The 22,102-nt window shown below is 33.0% G+C and overlaps 1 protein-coding gene across 1 annotated transcript in view; it reads left to right on the forward strand.

Annotated features, from left to right (window-relative positions):
* LOC110449358 (glutamate receptor ionotropic, NMDA 2A-like) overlaps nt 1-20,301 on the forward strand; it is a gene marked incomplete at its 5' end in the record, with an annotated part of 45,182 nt that extends 24,881 nt beyond the window's left edge. Inside the window, 6 exons of the mRNA XM_021496180.1 lie at nt 2,454-2,674; nt 5,194-5,354; nt 14,370-14,551; nt 16,217-16,455; nt 16,994-17,157; nt 19,878-20,301. Coding sequence (XP_021351855.1) covers nt 2,454-2,674; nt 5,194-5,354; nt 14,370-14,551; nt 16,217-16,455; nt 16,994-17,157; nt 19,878-20,301 — 1,391 coding nt within the window. The remainder of the gene's footprint in view (nt 1-2,453; nt 2,675-5,193; nt 5,355-14,369; nt 14,552-16,216; nt 16,456-16,993; nt 17,158-19,877) is intronic.
* Between the last annotated feature and the right edge of the window lie 1,801 nt (nt 20,302-22,102).

Genomic DNA, 22,102 nt, shown 5'->3' on the forward strand with positions numbered 1-22,102 from the left:
AAACAACACTTTATCGATGTAAAACAAATAAGTTGTTCTCGTGAATACACGGTATTATATCTACGTTAATTTCCGTTCATATCCAAATATATGAACATATTAAACTACAATGTATATTACAAATACTTAATTTACGTATGTTTGTACAAGAAAAAATTGTTAGCATAGCAACGTTCTGATCGACTTTATTGGTTATGATATAACCTAAATAAACGAACCATAAAAACAGGATTATGACACGGAACAAATGAGCTGACAATATAACGCCGGGGTCACGGTGTACGACACCATGACGACAACGATACATTCTGTAAATGATACGGATTGCCGGTAGTCATGCCAACAGACAGCGATGGCTTCAATTGGAAAACGTTATCCCTTTATCGAGTAGACGGATTGCGTGAAATAACTAAAAAGGTTAGGAGCTCACTTTCAATATGCTTTGATCTGTTTTTAATATATAGTATCGCGCTATCAATGTTTCTCAGCCGTGCGACGTGTCGCCATTGACCACTAGATCTGTTAGACAGTTCTAATTGTTCGGCTACATCAGTTTTAATGTAACATTCTAGTCCCGGAAACCCCGAGTGACACTAACACATCAGGTCGATAGGTAACCTTCCACTTCCGGAAACGCCGAGTGATACTAACAAAGTACAATTAAATTGAACTATCCGAGATATGATCATGACTCGAAAACTTGTCAAAGATTAAATGTTCGAAATGACAGGAGTGAATTGAAACAGAAATGTTTAAATTGCTGTGTTATTTGTCATTTGCATAGTTCTTCACAAATCACGACCCCGTGCTATTTTAGCGGAAACACATTGATTCAAAGATATGTTCAGTTTCTATACTCTACTTAGCAATAGATTATATTACGCTATCCAATATCACATCATTTCAATACAAATCCAGTAAAATGGTTTTCGAACAAATATTGTCAGTTTCGAAAAGAAAGGTATTTTTAAGCCATTGAACGCATGCTCTCGTTGGTTCTGGGTGAACTATCTTTTCATCAGTAAAACCCTACTCGATTATAGTGTAGAGTTTTACCCTGGTGTTATGTCTTTCATTGCGGATATTAAACCGCCAGCATGTACCTGTTTATAGTATGAACAAGTCGATAACAGGATGGGCTTTCATCATTGGACACGTGTAAAAGCTGCATCATCTTAGTGAAAATTAATTTTATTCTGTTACAGAGAATGAATCTCAAATAAGGCGTTTTCTCTTATTTTTATCAACTTCTAATCATTCAAAACTGTTTTATTTGATCTATGTTATCATGTTAAGTATTTATGAAAGTGGCATCAAAGACATTGTTAAAATCTACGAGAAAGCTTATCAGAGAGGAAGTTCGCTCTACTTCGTAATATCCTTTGCTTCTTTGCTTATTTGTCGTAATGTCAATAAACTGCCTTATGACGACCGATGTTACCACTCTGGGTTTCAATCTACCAGTGAATCCTAACGTGAAAGTGAAAAAAATGTCTCGTTAAACGAACCTAAAGTTATCCATTGCTAGCTTAACTGTTGTTCGTGCTGGGAGAAATTATTTTGCAGAATAACTGCCACATTTTGTATGTTTGTGATCATTGCCAAGAATGTTTTCATTGTGATACGTGTAACATCTCTATATGTTTAAGATCATTGTCAAGCGTGTTTTGAGTCTGATCAATACAACATTTCTTATTTCATTATTTCAACATATCTTGTGGTAATTTGGCAAACTTGCATTGGTTGTGATCAAGTACAAGAGCTTACATTGATAGGCAAGTCCCGTAAAGGCTTTAAACCTTGACAAGAGCAAAGCTACTTTTTGATAAAGTCCGCGACCTTTTTGAGTTCTAGAGACTTATATTTGGATAACAATAAAAGAAAAAAGAAATAATATCAAAACTTGTATGATGGTTGTTTCACTACACGGTGAAATGTCCAAAGATTTGTACATCAGAAATTCACTTCGTATCGCTCATCTTAACAGTGTTTTCCTCAACATTATTTTCTTTGCTTTTCATATTTTTACACAAAGCTTCTTCCCTTTAATCCAATGAAAGTAATCACTGCGGTCTATTTTTCACTGTAAGTTCTAAACACACATGTTCTAAAGCACCACCATCGTTTGTTATTTCTGTCGGCAGAGGGAATGATGTAAGCGTGGACTATTTCAGTTGTTTTTACAAAATAGCATTTCTTCCCCTTAGTAAACCTCGCTAGTTTGTCAATCTTATCTCTTTTCTACCAGTTAAAACGTAGGACTTAATCATGTTAATTATTAGACTACGTTTTATGCAGACAAGATACATTCAGTAGGTAGTAAGAGGTTAATGTCTCTGCATATCATCTAATTTCCCTATAAAACAGTAAGTTTGCGTTGCTTGTGAATCTATTGTGACATTGATTGGTTTAATTTTTGTGGATTAAAGCAAAACCAGATTTTATCTTGACAGAGCATAGGTTCTCGCTGTTCCGGTCGCTATGGCTGATTTGGGCTATGCTGTTTGGAGCTTCAGTTTCCACAGATACACCCCGAGGAGTGTCGAGCAGATTTCTGGCGAACGTCTGGGCGTTGTTTGCCTTGGTTTTCCTCGCTAGTTACACAGCTAATTTGGCAGCATTTATGATCACTAAAGACGAGTACTACAACCTCTCTGGGATAAAGGATATTCGTGTAAGTCTGGTTTGCTCATACAATCTCAATGTTATTCATGTTGTGATGTGAATCACTCGTGATATAGATAGTTCAATAAAGAGGGCGTGACATGTACGGTTGTATACAGCAGCGTGATAACAAGAAAACGGAGAACGAATACAAATAATGCTTGTTTATTACTGTGAAACTTTTGATTGAGAGCTCGAACACTATATGGGTAAGATAATGATTACGTATCATTTGATCAAGAGAAAGTATAGAAACCAAGGGGCATACAGGAGACAAATGGTCTCATATCCTTTGGAAAAGGTTTCAGGTCTCTGTTTCACAACATATCTTAACTAAAATATTTGTTTCCTCTTAAATTCAATTTTCAAGGTAAAGGAAATCTTAATTTATGCAAAAGAACGTTCTAAAAAAAACAGGGCGAGTCCACTGTAAGTGTGAACTGGTGATAAAGACACCTTAACATGTCCATTGTGCAGACCTTACATAAACTACCAACTAAACTGTTACACAAACAAGCAAGAACTACATCGTGTATTAAACGTGATGTTTTCCAATTGGAAACTTTTCGGGGTTTTCCGTCATATTCGGGGACCAGTAATGGGGTGACATTCCCGAACGTTTTCTGATTGATGGTTGTCGCCTGACAGAGCTCATGGCCATGTAGAACAAAACCAGCTGTTCCGTGATTTGTTCATGTGTGTATAAATGTAATCATCCATTGCACACATAGTGAGGCTGAGTGTAAAGGACATTTTAAAATTTCGGGACACTATCTCATAAACCGAAAAAGTACACACAGAAAGATGAAATACAACGACAAATAAGGATTGAAATGTACATCTTAAAAAAGTATTATGGTAAACAACTCAGGTCCCTTCAAACATATTTACATAGATGCTTAAATGCGCATCATGGAAAAATATTTTAAAGGAATTGGTCGTATATCATCATAAAGGTCAAATATTAGGATTTCAGTCCAAAAATATATTGTGTTTGTATTGACAAGAGTTCATAATAGGAGGGAAGGGGAGGGGTTAAACTAGTTCACATAAAAACATATTCCCAAAACTTAGGACGTTGTTGCCGTATGAATCCCCTTTTTGTGTCGCTGACGCCGACATATAGGTATAACTTTGTCGCTGCCGACATATAGGTATAACTTTGTCGGCGTCGTCGACGTTGTCGGTGCGTCGTCCGAAACAAGGTTTCCGTGCGATAGCTCAAGCCAAAACACTTTTCTTACTAAAAGCGCTGAGCAGGCGACATATCCACTTCCGTGGAATTCTTGTATGAATTGTTAAGTATTATTCGTACACATTCCCCCTTTTCCTCCACTAATAGTGAAGTAGACTCAATAGTCATATATGTTTCCACCTAAATACAACCTGACATCGCCCTCCTGTAATGTGTAAAAGACTAACGTATTTATAACGTATTGTTTTGGTAGTGGAATATTCTGGGGTCGTGGCTGTTTACACAGAGTCAATATCCTGTTGTGGGTCGTCAAAATCACATCACATTAGTAATATATTCATTTCTGAATGGACATTTTATAGCTTGGCCATGTCTTTAAATAATGTGATGCTGTCTGGCAGATGTTGAATTGATAAGGAGTTAATTTATTCAGATATTTTGCTTACTAAGTGTCCATACACTAAATGAATATATATAAACGAAAATTACTCCCATTATGTCATGAATACATCATGAATGTAGACTCGTCTAAGTAAGGAGCCATGTTCATATCTGTCAAAGTGATGCTTGTGAATAGCTTAAACTTATTGCTTAAGTGGCTAAGAAGGTTAAAGTGCTGTTCCATTAATATACAGTTCCAATGCCGATATACTGGTAAATACATAATAGCAAATAAGAGACCGAGAGTTTAATATACATTTATACAAACTTAATGGTATTACTGTAAATCATCATAGCAGTATGAACGCATCTTGCGTAACTATAAAATAAACGGGTATGCAAATTACAAAAGTGAATACCGCTTACCACATGCAAAAATGTTAAACAATAACCAATTTTATGTCTATGAGAAAGACAAAAATATTTCCTGAAATATATTGCAATTGTTACATCAGTGGTGTGAACAATTAAACTTCTTGCAAAACACAAACAGTGAAATAGGCATACAATTAACTAGAACAAAAAGTTAGTTTAAAACATACCGTGAAATTGGCATCATAAATAAACTGAATCTGACATGCCGTTCAGTCAAACTAGCATCGTATATACAGTGAAATTGCAATAACACATACAATGAATCTTGTATTGCCAGGTAGTTCGGTTATCCAGCAGGCGATGTGGGTCTTTCTACCGATCGGAATTTCACGATTTCACCTATCTGAATTACACGATTAAATGTTCAATGGCATGGTCCACATGCCAGGAATATGCATAAATATATGCACAATATCGACGAGTAATGCCCCTCTAGTTTGATTCAGTAATATTTACACCTGATGTTGATGCATTGTGTGCATTAATATTTATCTACATATTTCATATTTTTATTTCAGTTGAAACATCCTTATTCACAATCTCCCCCCTTCCGGTTTGCGACGGTGCCAAACGGAAGTACTGAAGAGAACTTACGACAAAACCACCGTAAGATGTTTGCCTATATGCGGCAGTTTAACCAGTCTACAGTTGATGGAGCACTCAAGTCGTTAAAGGATGGGTAAGGAGTCCTCAGGATTCATCATGATTATACAAAACAAGAAAGCATTTATTTTGTTTATATGACATTGTTGACAAAACGACTTATTCGGTTGAATAGTTACATATTTGATATGGAGCTGGATGTTCCAATATCTACCGATTAACACGTTCTTCAAACTAATAATAATAAAATAAAGAATGAATATATAGATAACACAACGACATCATTGGAATGACATCTACTGTTATTCTAGTTATTTCGTTGGTAAATGTGTTACCTGTAGGCTAGTTATTCGTTGGTAAATGTGTTACCTGTAGGCTAGTTATTCGTTGGTAAATGTGTTACCTGTAGGCTAGTTATTCGTTGGTAAATGTGTTACCTGTAGGCTAGTTATTCGTTGGTAAATGTGTTACTTGTAGGCTAGTATATGAGTTTATGAGTTGGAGCTGCACGACCTGCCTACCACAGTGTCCATGAGTAGTACGACACTTTTACTGACATACAAATGTATGATGTCTCCAATGTTATATAGGATCATGCTATCTACAAACTAGAGCCCCTTATACATGATTCAGGTATGTCGTCTCGCTAACTGCTGTTCACCGAGTCTGTGAGCGTTGATTTGGTAACGCCATTAGGAGCTATTTCCCAGTTTGCAAAGCACGTTTGTGTAGCGTCTTGGCCACGTTAAGTGTCGTGCCCAATATGTTGAGGTGGTAATTGTTTCCAATTATACACGACAGCGGTATTAGTATGGGAATGCTTGACCCTGCTGCACTTATAGGGGGAAAGGGGAAAGTGCAACGATTGCCATCATGAGAACCGTATGATATACCTTCTCCTTGATGGTTTAACGCTTGGCTGAATTTCTCTACCATTACCAATACATACAATCACCGTGTGTCAACACTATCATTGTCACTAGTGTAATTACTAGGCATCAGTGTAATGAATATTTTGCACAAAGTTTATGTCGTTATTGTCTATCCGTGTAATAATTATTGTGCACCAATGTAAATAATGTGCATTAGTGTAATTATTTTGTGCACCATTCTAATCAATATGTATCAGTTTAATTATTTATTGTGCACTGGTGTATTTTTCTGTGAGGCATCAGTGTTATAAATATACAACAGTATATTTGTTTGTGAAACAGTTAACTTCTATGCAGTATAAGCGTGAATATTATGTTACTATGTAGGTATTTTGTGCCAGTCTACTTTCAATCATTCAAATTACCGATTACTGTGTACAGATGTACTAACTATGTAATCACTCCAATTACAAATTACTGTGTACATGTGTACTTACAATGTAATCATTCCAATTATTGATTACTGTGTACAGGTGTATTTAATATGTAATCACTCCAATAACTGATTACTGTGTACATGTATGTTTACCATGTAATCACTCCAATTACTGATTACTGTGTACAGGTGTACTTACTAAGTAATCACTCCAATTACTGATTACTGTGTACAGATGTACTAACTATGTAATCACCTCAATTACTGATTACTGTGTACAGGTGTACTTACAAAGTAATCATTCCAATTATTAATTACTGTGTACATGTGTGTTTACTATGTAATCTTTCCAATTACAGACGGTTGTGTACAGGTGTACTTAATATGTAATCACTCCAATTACTGATGACTGTGTACAGGTGTACTCACTATGTAATCACTCCAATTACAGATTACTGTGTACATGTGTACTTACTATGTAATCATTTCAATTACTGATTGCTGTGTACATGTGTGTTTACTATGTAATCATCCTAATTACTGATTACTGTATACATGTGTACTTACCATGTAATCATTCCAATTATTGATTACTGTGTACAGGTGTAATTACTATGTAATCACTCCAATAACTGATTACTGTGTACAGGTGTACTTACGATGTAATCATTCTAATTACTGATAACTGTGTATATGTGTACTAACACTACGTAATCACTCCATTTACAGTTCAGTTTAATTACTGTGTGTAGTAATAGTCTAGTCACCCTATGATAAACCTCAAACGAATTGCAACATAATTTATTTCTGGTTTTTCATACAGGTTGGTTTATACTGTGTAACAGAAAAAAGTCCACAAAAATCAACTTTTTGGAAAATGTTCTTTTTCGCCCGAAATAGGATCAATAAAATAAGAATAATTGCTTACTGGACCAACATTGAAGTGTAAATATCACCCTTTTGTGTAACACTGAATAGGAGGAATTAACTGTATTGCAAGACCAATCAGTGTACAATACAGATTAGCCAAAAAAAATAAATAGGAACCATCACATTGAAAATGTATCACACCATGAATATTGCAAAAAAGCATTCAAATATCGAACATATTAGCCTCTGCATTTTTAAGACAGAATATTCAATTAATCAAGATCAATATCGATATTGACTTTGAAGAAATGCATTACAAACTGATTTGTATATTAAAGTTTCATAAATGAGAAGTTTTTCTTTCACATATTAGAATTTATGAATGTTCAAAGTTGGCCTGCGGGGCTGACTGGGAGCTTTTTTAAAGTCCAAATTGAATATTTTTTAATTTATGCATGTAATAATTTTACAATATCTTCAGCAAAATACTGAAAAGTGCTCTAAATCATTTTCTATGCAATTTATTCTTAGCAAAAATGCCATCTGGGTTACGATATCTCCAAATAATGAATGAAGTCAGGTAGATGAAAACCTCACCTCGTGCACATTTTACTAAACCATTAAAGATTGCTAAGTCCATGATTTTGGACAACAGAAATGTGAATATTATTTTTTTGTGTTTTATCCGATTGCTTAATCTTTTGGCAGGAATTGCCACCATAACATGGTCCTCTTGATTAAGGGGAAGTAAGGTTAAACTGGTATCTTATTTTTTTCTTTCTTTCACACAATAGAACAGAATGGGAGGATATGTAATTTTCAATAAAATGATTAAGTTGTATGAATGTTTAACTTCAAACTTATCTCACAAAAACATCCGTTTCATCATTGCTTTACTGGCTAATCATTAGTTAATCAGACAAAACTGGTGCACAAAATAGATTTTTCGTTGTTCAGAATCATGGACTTGGCCATTTTTTCAGTGTTGAGTCTAAATTGCATGAGATGAATTTTTTTACCATCAGAGCTTGGACACATTTGTACACTTATCTTACCAAAATTACCATTTCTAATAAGTTCTACACACATCTAAATGGATATAAAATGCTTGTAATCATTTGCTTGTCCTTTTTCAAATTACATGTTACAGAAATAGGTAAATGGTTTATTTTGGACATAAGTTAACACCAAATCGGCACAATTGGTCAAATTAGATGGCTGATATTGTTTTTTTGTATGTGAATGTAACATCTTTCGTGCATTAATATTAGATAAAATGTGATTTTTTAAGAAGCTAGATATAGACTCATATGGTCACTGAGATTAAGTAATTAGTATTTTCTGCATTTAAATAGAAAAACAAAAGCCAATATTGTCAAGCTCAGAATGCTTTTAAGCCATTTTTATTGTTCAATGATTTTTCAATGCAATACCTCTTCTGTAACATTTGGTAAATCTGTACTATATTTTAGTTGGTCTTGCTATACGGTTAATCTTATATATCCAGTATTTCAAAGGAGGAAGATATAATACACTTCAAAAGTGGTCAGATATGTGATTTTCCTTATTTCTCTGATCCTATAGAAGGTCAAACAAATATTTTACCAAAGTTTGATTCCAGGTGACATTTTTCCTGTTATAATACTGATAATTACCATTCCAAAAAAAAATGAATTAGTTTGAAGTTTGGGCTGATTTAGCGTAGGATAACTAGACTATAACCATTTAAAGTAAAGTATATCACTGTATGTAATATTTGCCGGTGTATTATATTGACTAATTGAAAATGTAATACCTTTACTTTATAACTGTATCAGTGTAGAGTGCGCTGTACCAGTGTAAATTTGGTGCAATACCTATGTAATTACCGAGTAGTATCCGTGTAATTATTGTTCAGATCTCGTGTAATTATTTATCAGTGTATTTTTGTGCAGTAACCTTGGAACTATTGTGCTCTACAAGATCAATTATTGTTCAATACCAATGTAACATGCGTTCTGGTAAAGTATATGTGCGTTGATTGTATTGTGCAGTTAAGATGATATTACTTCGCAGTTCCTCCGTAATTATTTTGCAGTATCAGTTAAGTTATAGTGCAGAGTGTGTCAATGTTATATCTGTGCAGTTCCGTTGTGATTTATCATAGAAAGTAGTGCATCAATATCATTACTTTATAAAGCTGTACAGTTTGTCTTCTAATCATCAACGAGTACCCGAGTAATCCCTGTGTAAACAGTGTAATTATTAATGAACAGCGAAACTATTGTGTAAACAGTAAGAGTAATTATTGTGTAAGCAGTGTAACTATTGTGCAAACAGTGATAGTAATTATTGTGTAAACAATGTAAATATTGTGTAAACAGTTAAAGTAATGATTGTGTAAATAGTGTAACCATTGTGGAGACAGCGTAATTATTGTGTAAACAGTGAGAGTAATTATTGTGTACACAGTGTAATTATTGTGTAAACAGTGAGAGTAATTATTGTGTAAACAGCGTAATTATTGTGTAAACAGTGTGTGTAATTATTGTGTAAACAGTGTAACTATTTTCTAAACAGTGAGAGTAAATATTGTGTAAACAGTGAAAGTAATTATTGTGTAAAAAGTGTAATTATTATCTAAACAGTGAGAGTAATTATTGTGTAAACAGTGAGAGTAATTATTGTGTAAACAGTGAGAGTAATTATTGTGTAAACAGTGTAATTATTGTGTAAACAGTGTAATTATTGTGTAAACAGTGTGATTATTGTGTTAACAGTGAGAGTAATAATTGTGTAAACAGCGTAATTATTGTGTAAACAGTGTAACTATTGTATAAACAGTGTAAATATTGTGTAAACAGTGAGAGTAATAATTATGTAAACAGTGTGTGTAATTATTGTGTAAACAGTGTAATTATTGTGTAAACAGTGTGTGTAATAATTGTGTAAACAGTGAGAGTAATTATTGTGTAAACAGTGTAATTATTGTGTAAACAGTGTAATTATTGTGTAAACAGTGTGTAAACAATGTGTGTAATTATTGTGTAATCTGTGAGAGTAATTATTGTGTAAACAGTGAGTAATTATTGTGTAAACAGTGAGAGTAATTATTGTGTAAACAGTGTAATTATTGTGTAAACAGTGTAATTATTGTGTAAACAGTGAGAGTAATTATTGTGTAAACAGTGTAATTAATGAGTAAACAGTGTAATTATTGTGTAAACAGTGTGATTATTGTGTAAACAGTGAAAGTTATCATTGTGTAAACAGCGTAATTATTGTGTAAACAGTGTAACTATTGTATAAACAGTGTAAATATTGTGTAAACAGAGTAATTATTATGTAAACAGTATAAATATTGTGTAAACAGTGAGTAATTATTGTGTAAACAGTGAGAGTAATTATTGTGTAAACAGTGTAATTAATGTGTAAACAGTGTAATTATTGTGTAAACAGTGTGATTATTGTGTAAACAGTGACAGTAATTATTGTGAAAGCAGTGTAACTATTGTGCAAACAGTGAGAGTAATTATTGTGTAAACAGTGTAAATATTGTGTAAACAGTTAAAGTAATTCTTGTGTAAATAGTGTAATCATTGTGGAGACGGCGTAATTATTGTGTAAACAGTGTGTGTAATTATTGTGTAAACAGTGTAACTATTATCTAAACAGTGAGAGTAATTATTGTGTAAACAGTGAAAGTAATTATTGTGTAAACAGTGTAACTATTATCTAAACAGTGAGAGTAATTATTGTGTAAACAGTGAGAGTAATTATTGTGTAAACAGTGAGAGTAATTATTGTGTTAACAGTGTAATTATTGTGTAAACAGTGAGAGTAATTATTGTGTTAACAGTGTAATTAATGTGTCAACAGTGTAATTATTGTGTAAACAGTGTGATTATTGTGTAAACAGTGAGAGTAATAATTGTGTAAACATCGTAATTATTGTGTAAACAGTGTAACTATTGTATAAACAGTGTAAATATTGTGTAAACAGAGAGTAATTATTATGTAAACAGTATAAATATTGTGTAAACAGTGAGTAATTATTGTGTAAACAGTGAGAGTAATTATTGTGTAAACAGTGTAATTATTGTGTAAACAGTGTGTGTAATTATTGTGTAATCTGTGAGAGTAATTATTGTGTAAACAGTGAGTAATTATTGTGTAAACAGTGAGAGTAATTATTGTGTAAAAAGTGAGAGTAATAATTGTGTAAACAGTGTAATTATTGTGTAAACAGTGTAATTATTGTGTAAACAATGTAATTATTGTGTAAACAATGTAATTATTGTGTAAACAGTGAGTAATTAATGTGTAAACAGAGTCATTGTTGTGTTAACAGTGTAATTATTGTGTAAACAATGTAATTATTGTGTAAACAATGTAATTATTGTGTAAACAATGTAATTATTGTGTAAACAATGTAATTATTGTGTAAACAATGTAATTATTGTGTAAACAATGTAATTATTGTGTAAACAATGTAATTATTGTGTAAACAATGTAATTATTGTGTAAACAATGTAATTATTGTGTAAACAATGTAATTATTGTGTAAACAATGTAATTATTGTGTAAACAATGTAATTATTGTGTAAACAGTGTCATTGTTTTGTAAACAGTGTAACTATTTTCTAAACAATGAGAGTAAATATTGTGTAAACAGAGTAATTATTATGTAAACAGTATAAATATTGTGTAAACAGTGAGTTATTATTGTGTAAACAGTGACAGTAATTATTGTGAAAGCAGTGTAACTATTGTGCAAACAGTGAGAGTAATTATTGTGTAACCAGTGAAAGTAATTATTGTGTAAACTGTGTAATTATTGTGTAAACAATGTAATTATTGTGTAAACAATGTAATTATTGTGTAAACAATGTAATTATTGTGTAAACAATGTAATTATTGTGTAAACAGTGTCATTGTTTTGTAAACAGTGTAACTATTGTATAAACAGTGTAAATATTGTGTAAACAGTGAGAGTAATCATTGTGTAAACAGCGTAATTATTGTGTAAACAGAGAGTAATTATTCTGTAAACAGTATAAATATTGTGTAAACAGTGAGTAATTATTGTGTAAACTGTGTAATTATTGTGTAAACAGTGTTATTGTTGTGTAAACAGTGTCATTGTTGTACAAACAGTGTAATTAATGTGTAAACAGTGTAATACTTGTGTAAACAGTGTAATTAGTGTGCAAACAGTGTCATTATTGTGTTAACAGTGTAATTATTGTGTCAGCAGTGTCATTATTGTGTAAACAGTGTAATTATTGTGTAAACAGTGTCATTGTTGTGTAAACAGTGTAACTATTGTGTAAACAGTATAATTATTGTGTAACCAGTATGTGTAATTATTGTGTAAACAGTGTAATTAATGTGTAAACAGTGTAATTATTGTGTAAACAGTGTAATTAATGTGTAAACAGTGTCATTGTTGTGTTAACAGTGTAATTATTGTGTCAACAGTATCATTATTGTGTANGTGTAAACATTGAGAGAAATTATTGTGTAAACAGTGTAATTATTGTGTCAACAGTGTCATTATTGTGTAAACAGTGTAATTATTGTGTCAACAGTGTTATTATTGTATAAACATTGTAACTATTGTGTAAACAGTATAATTAATGTGTAAACAGTGTAATTAACGTGTAAACAGTGTCATTATTGTGTAAACAGTGAGAATAATTATTGTGTAAACAGTGTAATTATTGTGTAATCAGTATGTGTAATTATTATGTAAACAGTGTAACTAATGTGTAAACAGTGTAATTATTGTGTAAGCAGTGTAATTAATGTTTAAACAGTGTAAATATTGTCTAAACAGTGTAACTATTGTGTAAACAGTGTAATTAATTTGTAAACAGTGCCATTATTGTGTAAACGGTGTAACTACTGTCTAGCCTATCTATTACTATGCATGTGTGTGCCTTGCTATCTTGGCTATATTTTACTGTGTTAAAAGTGTAATTATCAATTAACAATGTTCAATCTTGATATTCCATAACGATGTGGTTTTATCCATGTCTTTGGGTGGAAATCCTGCAATTACATGTATGTACATTGTAGAGTACAAAATCATATACCCCTAAGTACGTTTACACCATCTTATAAAATATTTTATATAGCATCGTTTGCCATATCAGCTTCATTACAAGGTATGTCAGTAACTTAAGTTTATCTGAATATCATATTTAAAAATAGAGTACAGATTTGATACAATATATCATTTATAAAACAAATTTCAGTACAACCGTAGTGAATTATCCTGATAATCTCTTATATGATATTGGTTTATAACAAAAAGCTTAATGAATGAAACACAGCAATGAGAGGTTGCTACTGAAAAAAATGCATTTCAGGTTAACTTAATCTAAGTAGATTTTTATTTTGTTATAAACCAATTTTAAACTAGGTCACTCTTAATAAAATTGTTTTAAACTATTCTTGTCTGTTGGTGACGTTTGCCTGTACCTATGCAATAAAATGTACGCACGAAAACAAAAGTTCCGATTTTCTACGACAACTCATTGATTGATCATGATTTCACAATTAATACTAAAACTAGTACGACTAATACAGATCTTTATAACATTATACCATACCTCAGTACGCCGCGATACACTAATGATTACACTGATATATTACCGTGATTGTATGAGCAGTGTAATTACCGTGTAATAACCGTAGCTTTACAAGTGTAGTGTCTGTTTAACCAATGTAATTACGGTAAATAGTGTTTAATCAGTGTAATAAATACGTGGTGCCAGTGTTACGTTTATGTAACCAGTATTAAGTTATGTAATGCCTGTATACTAATGAAGTTACCGATCAACAATGTAATTATTGTCTTGGTACAAGATGAAGCTGCCGTTTTCAAAAGTTATCTCCCTCAATGAAGATATGTTTTCTATCGTTACAGAAAAATCCACGCCTTTATCTACGACGCCACGCCTCTTGAGTATCATGTCGGAAATGACAAGGACTGTGAGCTGACCACAGTTGGGGACTGGTACGCCATGACAGGGTACGGGGTGGGATTCCCGAGGGGGTCCACCTGGGTGGAGGAAGTGGATCAGATTATACTCAAGCTACAAAAATCAGGTATGTTATTTATTGGTTTGTTTTAAGTGTGTTATAATTATCAAAATCGACGCTACAAACGAAATAAATATGTGTAAAAATATCTTCAAATCGTTATATCTAACTAAAAATACACTTTAATTCATTCTATAGATATATAAATCATACAATCAGAAAAATAGTATGATCATTTCTTCAGTTGCCATATCAGACGCTAGCAAATGGTCGTATGTCCCCTCAGTAATATATTCAAACTATTAGTGGTTCCTTTTGCATTAGAATATTGCTTCGAACGGCGTTTCCCCCGTATTGGTACCTCAATTGAGTGCCATAGCATTGACGCTGTAACCCCTTTTCTAGACCAATTTTATTCTCCACTTGAGAAATTAGAGTTGTGTCAAAAACTCTCTGAATATGCTTCATGCTATGACAATTTTCGAGGATCAAAATTCGACTGTCCTCGTAAAATGTCGGAATTTTAACAACTTATCCAATTTCGTCCTATTTATACGTTTGTGTTCTGTAAGGGCGGCTATTTTAACAAAAAGGACCTTTCTATCACGGACATACCGTGTTTTCCAAGACAGTTGAATCGTTTTCAAAAAAGTAACAATATGAAAGTGCTAAGATCTAAGATATTACCTCATTAGTAATTTTAGGACGTCGATATTTTTAGTATGGATTTAAAAAAAATGAATATGTTATACTCAAATAAAAGAAACGATAACACTTTATCACTAATAGTCCTATATAATTTGTTTAATTACATACATTTTATTCTGTTAGAGAACCTATTTAAACCAAAATGATTTCCCTGACAATAGAGTTTAACTTGTATCCTTATGCGCGTAAGTGACATATTGTTACTATGGTATTATACAAGAGGATGATATGCAAAACAAACGCGTATTGGTATGTGAGTGCAACTTGGGATGTTGGTTATTTGTCGTCTTCGATTTGATTCCGTGATTGAATATCAGTGGGCTCTATACAAAGTCACCTGCCACTGAAGTCGATATTTAAATCATTTCTTATTAATAAATACAATTTATGTGTGTAACAATCATTTCTTATGATTATCATATACCCAATGTTGGTAAATTAAGCCTATTGGCAGTTAATACCTCAGCGCACTTCAACAGTCTTACAAACAAAATCGAAGCTGACACACCGTAAATACCTATCACTTATTTTAGAAGTCATATGAGAATCCATATCCATACGTCAAAAATTCGGTCGAGCTTTGTTGTGAGCACGCCAAATTGACAGCGACTCTGATAACATAGTCCTTTTTGCTAGTTCACATACAGAGTTTCAAATAAGAATAGTTTGAGCGAGATCAGGGCATTAGGGAGCAAGACATCAGTAGTCACAGAAATCACGGTTTGAAAGTTCGGCGACTTGCAAAATGCAAAAAAAGGAATTCAATTTATGGACATTTCCTATAAGATGTATACCAGGACTGGAATACCACAGTTAAGCATTAATGAAATGTTGCACATTATGAATTTCATAAACCTACTAACACTACAGTTGATCAGATGTTGAAATAATAACACCGACTGTTTCACATCTTTTATTCAATTTAGCGTTTGTGTGGATGTTATGTCTTATTTATCATCACACATTATCTTGCGAATGTTAAAGATTGCATTTAGCGAATTGTGTACTCTCTGGGTTTTTCAGGCGAAATGGAAAGATTACGAAAATTTTGGCTAGCTGGCGCTTGTCATCGAAGGAAACAGAAAAGGGGACAATCCAGTCATAACATCGGCATCCTTAACTTCACCAGTGCTTTTATATTCCTGGCCGGTGGAATGCTGGTCGGCGTCATCCTACTTATAGCAGAACATCTCTATTTTAAATTTGGAAGAAGCTGTTTGCGGAAATACGACAAAAACGGTTGTTGTGCTTTAGTTAGTTTGGTATGTTGTGCTCAGTTATGCTTTCAATTTGTAAACAAATATCCTCGGTTGGTGTTTGTATTGTGTAAGGTTTAGTATTGTAAGTTCTGCCCTCTATTTGGACTATAGTTTCGTATGTATACCAAACAGAATAAATACATCCTCATCAATAAGCAAGGACAAAATCAGATCAAAACTTGATTACCCACCATATATATATATATATAAGCCAAGAACAGAAATGCTGTACCTGTTTCATATTGTAATACAGGAAGAGATTATAGCATTGGAACTTTCTCCTCTGTTTTGCATTTCACTATTCTCCTCTCTAGATTGACCTCTGAAATGTATTATTTTAGAATGTAGTATAAATAACAAAGTTGTGCTATTAATTGAAACCATGCTATAATTTTAATCGGAATCAAGTGTTAAAATATGATGCTTTCTTACCCAAAGTCAAAATAGTTTATTTCAATGTCATTTCAGGTTGTACATGTTCATACGTTTCTCGTGTTAGAAGGATCGTGAGTGTCACACTATTGCTCGTTTTTATTTCCAGAGTATGGGTCAATCATTAACGTTTGAACAGTCGGTTATAGAGGCTATAGACATGCATAAACGTCATCGATGCAAAGATCCACTTTGTGAAACACAGTTATGGAAAGTGCGTCACGAATTGGACCTGTCAAAATTTACTATAGAAAAACTAAAAGACCAATTACAGTAAGTATATTGAACATATATATCATTTTCGTACATTTGACGTGTGTGTCGAACTGAGTTATTTTATTATACTGGGGTAATTATTGAGGGGTAGGGAACATTTTGAATATGAATGATGCATACCCATTTTGAGGTTATTGCGTTAGTGAACACAGTCAGGGGGTTAGATGATAAGGACTAAGTCTACAAAAAGCTAGTCGTAGTGGAGAACCTGCTTTCCTTTACAAAAACAAACAGAAAGATACACAGACGAAATCTCAGACAGAAGAAGGCATCCACATTGATCATTGTTGTGTAACCGGTCCTGATTAATATACGAACGAGAAAAATTATCAATAGTTTCTAACGTCACAGCACCCAAATCGGGACACTTTCTAGTGAAATATTGATATATTTCATACCATGGTACCGATCCAAATAATTTTTGTTCACTTTTCCTAAATAGATATCATTATCTTTTAATTTTGATAACAAGTTGATATTTCTGGCGCGTGGTTCTCTAAATAGAACCGGAAATACAGTCATGGTAAAGAAATCGCGAACCAGGTGTAGCTGTACCCAAATCGGGACACCCCTATCAGTTTTGGCTTATATTTGGAGATGAAAAAGTATTTAGCAGAACATGGCATATCTTTGGAATATTTAAGAGTCAATGGTCGTTCTGAATGAATGTCTTTTCCAAACTACCATTAATTGTGAAATAATAGGATTGTGAAAAATCGCATACAAAAATTGAAAATCAATAACTTTGCATGGCGCATCAATTTAGAACGTCATTATTTTCAAACTTAAACTGTGATTGTAACCATAAGTGGCAGTAAATAAAGTTCATATAATGTTTTATTGGTACAGGTGTATATTAGCATCTTCAAATCAATATTTTGAATTAAGAAATACTTCTTTGTACGGCATGCAAATTTCTTGTGACTTTTTCCTTCAAGTGTCCCGATTTGGGTACTGTCCCGATTTGGGTACTGCAATACTAAACGTTTAATGCCGATATGAGAAATTTTGTAATATTTCCTTCGTTGTTGAATCGCCCATGGCCGGATCCTCACTTTAAAAACAGATCTTCGCGCTTGTTAAGTTTTCGTCTATTCTGTTATCTTGTAGAGCTACCGCTCCTTTATTCTTTCATTCGTTATCAAATAATTTGCTACTCATCCCCGATATTTTCCTCTTACTGCTATTTTCCTCTCATAAATGGTCTACAAAATTTTGATTTCTCTCATAAATGGTCTACAAAATTTTGATTTCATTGTCCACTTGTTTCTTACCGCATATGTCGGGTTTTTTACATCGCTCTTACCACCATTTCTACCTACGACCGGAGCAAATATTTGTTTAAGCATCTCGTTCACCAGATCAATATCATCCTGCCATATAGCATCATGTTTTTATGATCTAGTCTTGTTTAAAGCCCAGCAGGATTATGATGCTCTCCAAGATTTTCGACAAACACGTTATCTAATATTTTGGAGCTCTTCTGTTCTTGATTGCTACTATTTTTTCTCACTATAATCCGTCCATTTATTTGAAAAAGGATGAGAAAATTTGGTTTATATTCTTGTTCGTTTTGTTGTATGATGCTGTTTAATTCATTTTTGGTATACTGTATATATTGTTAAGGTCATTCGTGTGTGTGGTACTTATATAGGAGTACCTTTTACTTTTACATTTTCTGCACTCTGTTGAAATCATTTTCATCATTACTGCTCATTCTCTATCATCCGTCATTGCGTCAGGTCGCCTTTTCGGTATTGTCCTTGGTTTTATTCTGCCTCTTGCTGGTTTCTTTTGTAGGGGTCCTTGGTATGACAGACTCTTATAGTAATAGTTTCTTTAACGTCAGTGAAACTGTTGCAGAAATGATTGTACCCCAAAACTTGAAGTGTCGAAAAACAGTTTTTTGAATAAATACATAAATACATATATATGATCCGATTTTGCCTTTTGAAACCACCACAATGTTTGTCTCCGAATGTGTCAATTAAAGAGAAACAAAATTTCTGGAACCTTGTGTTTTATGTTAATCGTGGTCCTCCACGATGTTTTCCTATTTCATGGGTATTATATACAGAATGATCAGACGGATTTATCAATCTATCTTTTACTTGAGAAAGTGTTCGTTTTGTATCAATCTCCACTGCAAAAAAAATATTTTTACATCACAGCATGTGACCTATATATTATTCTAATGAACCTTTTCCTTGTCGCATTTGTCATGCGATGTGATAGAAAATCCCCGTCGTCAGTGCAAGGTCACTGCTTGATATGGTATTAATCATCATACAACTCTACGGCATCACAGCTTCGAATTCGTGTTAATTATGTAGAACAGAAAATGTAGTACTTTACATTAAACTGTATGTGTACAGCATTTCACTTTACAAATAAAGTTATGATATATTTAATTTTGTATTCATGATTTACAAGAATATAGGTAAAACCAATCATTTTTCTGGTAGTCAACCCACAAGTAAAATGTAAGGTTTTTATTATGAATATGGAGTTGATATTATCCAAGTGTGCAAATTGAAACTTTGTTACTGTTCACAACAAAATCTGAGCAATCAGAAAATAGTATGTTCTTTGAAAAAATTAACATTAACTAGAAATCGTCTCAAATATCATTGTTTATTCATCAAGAAGCAAGGAATGTCGTTCATTCGCTCAAGCTAGGTTATCTCAATGATTATTTTTTATTTTTATCATTGCAGGAGTTTTGGTATAAAACCTTTAGAAGGAAATCTTTTCCGGCATAAGAAAAAGCCAGCACTGGAACAGACTCCTAATCCTAAACCGAATGGATACCCCAGATGTAATAGATCTGAGGGCGCCGAGGAGGAACACCGAGTGTGTCCCGAATCTCAGAGTAAGGAACGCTTACTTCAGGACAGTGAATGTACGAGTACTAGTCCGTACCTGCACGATCCGTCCCTGACTCGGTGGTCAAAAAGGTCGTTACGGCGGTCACCTAGTTATACGAACGCTATTGCGATTGAACCGTCAGAAAAGGGAGACAGCGGGAGCGTGATACAAAGACATATTAATAAAGTCCGTTGTCACGACGGGAATTACTATGTTGGTGTAAGTAATGATAATCCGACAGAAGGATACGACATGACGCATTATGTCGAATAATATTACAGTGGGTGATTCATAACCCTGCACCATGACGTCAGGACAAGCCATTTCGTTATAAGATTTGATTTATATGACATCAGTGCGCGATGGCATTTGTCTACGCACCCAACGCAAAAGTATATACCCTTTTTAACACAACTGTTTGATGTGTATTATGAACTTTACAAAGAGTACCTTAAAACAACTGACCTAGAGGGGAGATTTTGAGAAAGACTTTATGATAAGTAACGTTGTCGAAGCATGATGCACTATGTATTATGCATTAAAATATAAGATTAAAATACCGTTCTGAATATTTAGTAAAAACCTCCTTACGAAACCCGTTCTGAATATTTAGTAAAAACCTCCTTACGAAACCCGTTCTGAATATTTAGTAAAAACCTCCTTACGAAACCCGTTCTGAAGATTTAATAAAAACCTCCTTACGAAACCCGTTCTGAAGATTTAATGTGAAAACCTCACACTGCAAACTCGAACTAAAAAAGGGATATATAGATATCCCTTCCACTAAATAGTGAATATAGAAATCCATACAAAACCGTACTGAATAAATGATTGATATGATCTCCACTTAATCGCACTAACTAGTTAATGCAGGTATCCCTGTTAATTCGTGCTGAATAGTTCATATAGTTTTATCACTATGAATCCTAACATAGATCTCTTTAGAAACTCGTACGGAATAAGTGATTAAGATTTGCCTACAAATCCGCACAGAATGGTTAAATAGATCATCTAACAAAATTGTACCAAAAAAAGAGATATAAATCCATACAAACTTGTACTGAATGATTAAAAAATCAACAAAAACTCTTACAAAATAGTTAAGGGAAATCATCCCACAAGTACTTAATTATTAATATAGCTTTCTACACTAAATTGTTGTTTACATTTATCTCTAGAGACTACAAAGTCGTACTAAATATTTGCTCCTACTTATTGTCTAATATTGATCTTCCTACAGTCTACAAACCTTTACTGTACATATAGTTAATGAACTTATTTCTACAAACTCGTGTTAAATGGTTACTCTAGTTATTCCTAAAATGTGGAACTTTCAAATCCGTACAAACTCGTACTTTCAAATCCGAGCTGAATAGTTACCGCAGATCGCACTTCAAACCCGTACTAAACTTTAAAAATATATCTGTACAAAATGTCATTATTTTTTTAGTCGTTACTATTCAATTGATTACCTTTGTTGTAATGAAATTTACAAATATTGTGGAATATTCTTGACATGGCGTAATATTACTGACGAAATAATATCTATATAATGAGTTTGGTATGTAATGTTTGATTGTATAAGATCACTTCATCTCAAGATTTGTAACACCAAAATCGATTCCTTATTTTGATAAATATGTTCATATGATTTCCCATAAAGCGGCAGTTTTATTTTTTGCTGTCGACAGATTATCATTTTTCACTTGTTCTATATTAAAATCAATAAATCAACATTTGTCGCTTGATTTACATTGTAGTCAATAGCTCAACATTTGTCATTAGGCTACATTTAAGTTAATAAATCAACATTTGTCACTTGGTTTGTCACTTTGTTAACATTAAAGTCAATAGATCAACATTTGTCATTAGGTTTGTCACTTTGTTAACATTGAAGTCAAAAGATCAACATTTGTCAATAGATTTGTCACTTTGTTAACATTGAAGTCAAAAGATCAACATTTGTCGCTTGATAGTCACTTTGTTAAAATTTAAGTTAATGAATTAATATTTGTCATTAGGTTTTTCACTTTGTACATGTATGTATTTAAGTCAATAGATCAACATTTGTCAC

The sequence above is a fragment of the Mizuhopecten yessoensis genome, unplaced genomic scaffold, assembly GCF_002113885.1.
Source record: "Mizuhopecten yessoensis strain PY_sf001 unplaced genomic scaffold, ASM211388v2 scaffold445, whole genome shotgun sequence".
NCBI lineage: Eukaryota > Metazoa > Mollusca > Bivalvia > Pectinida > Pectinidae > Mizuhopecten > Mizuhopecten yessoensis.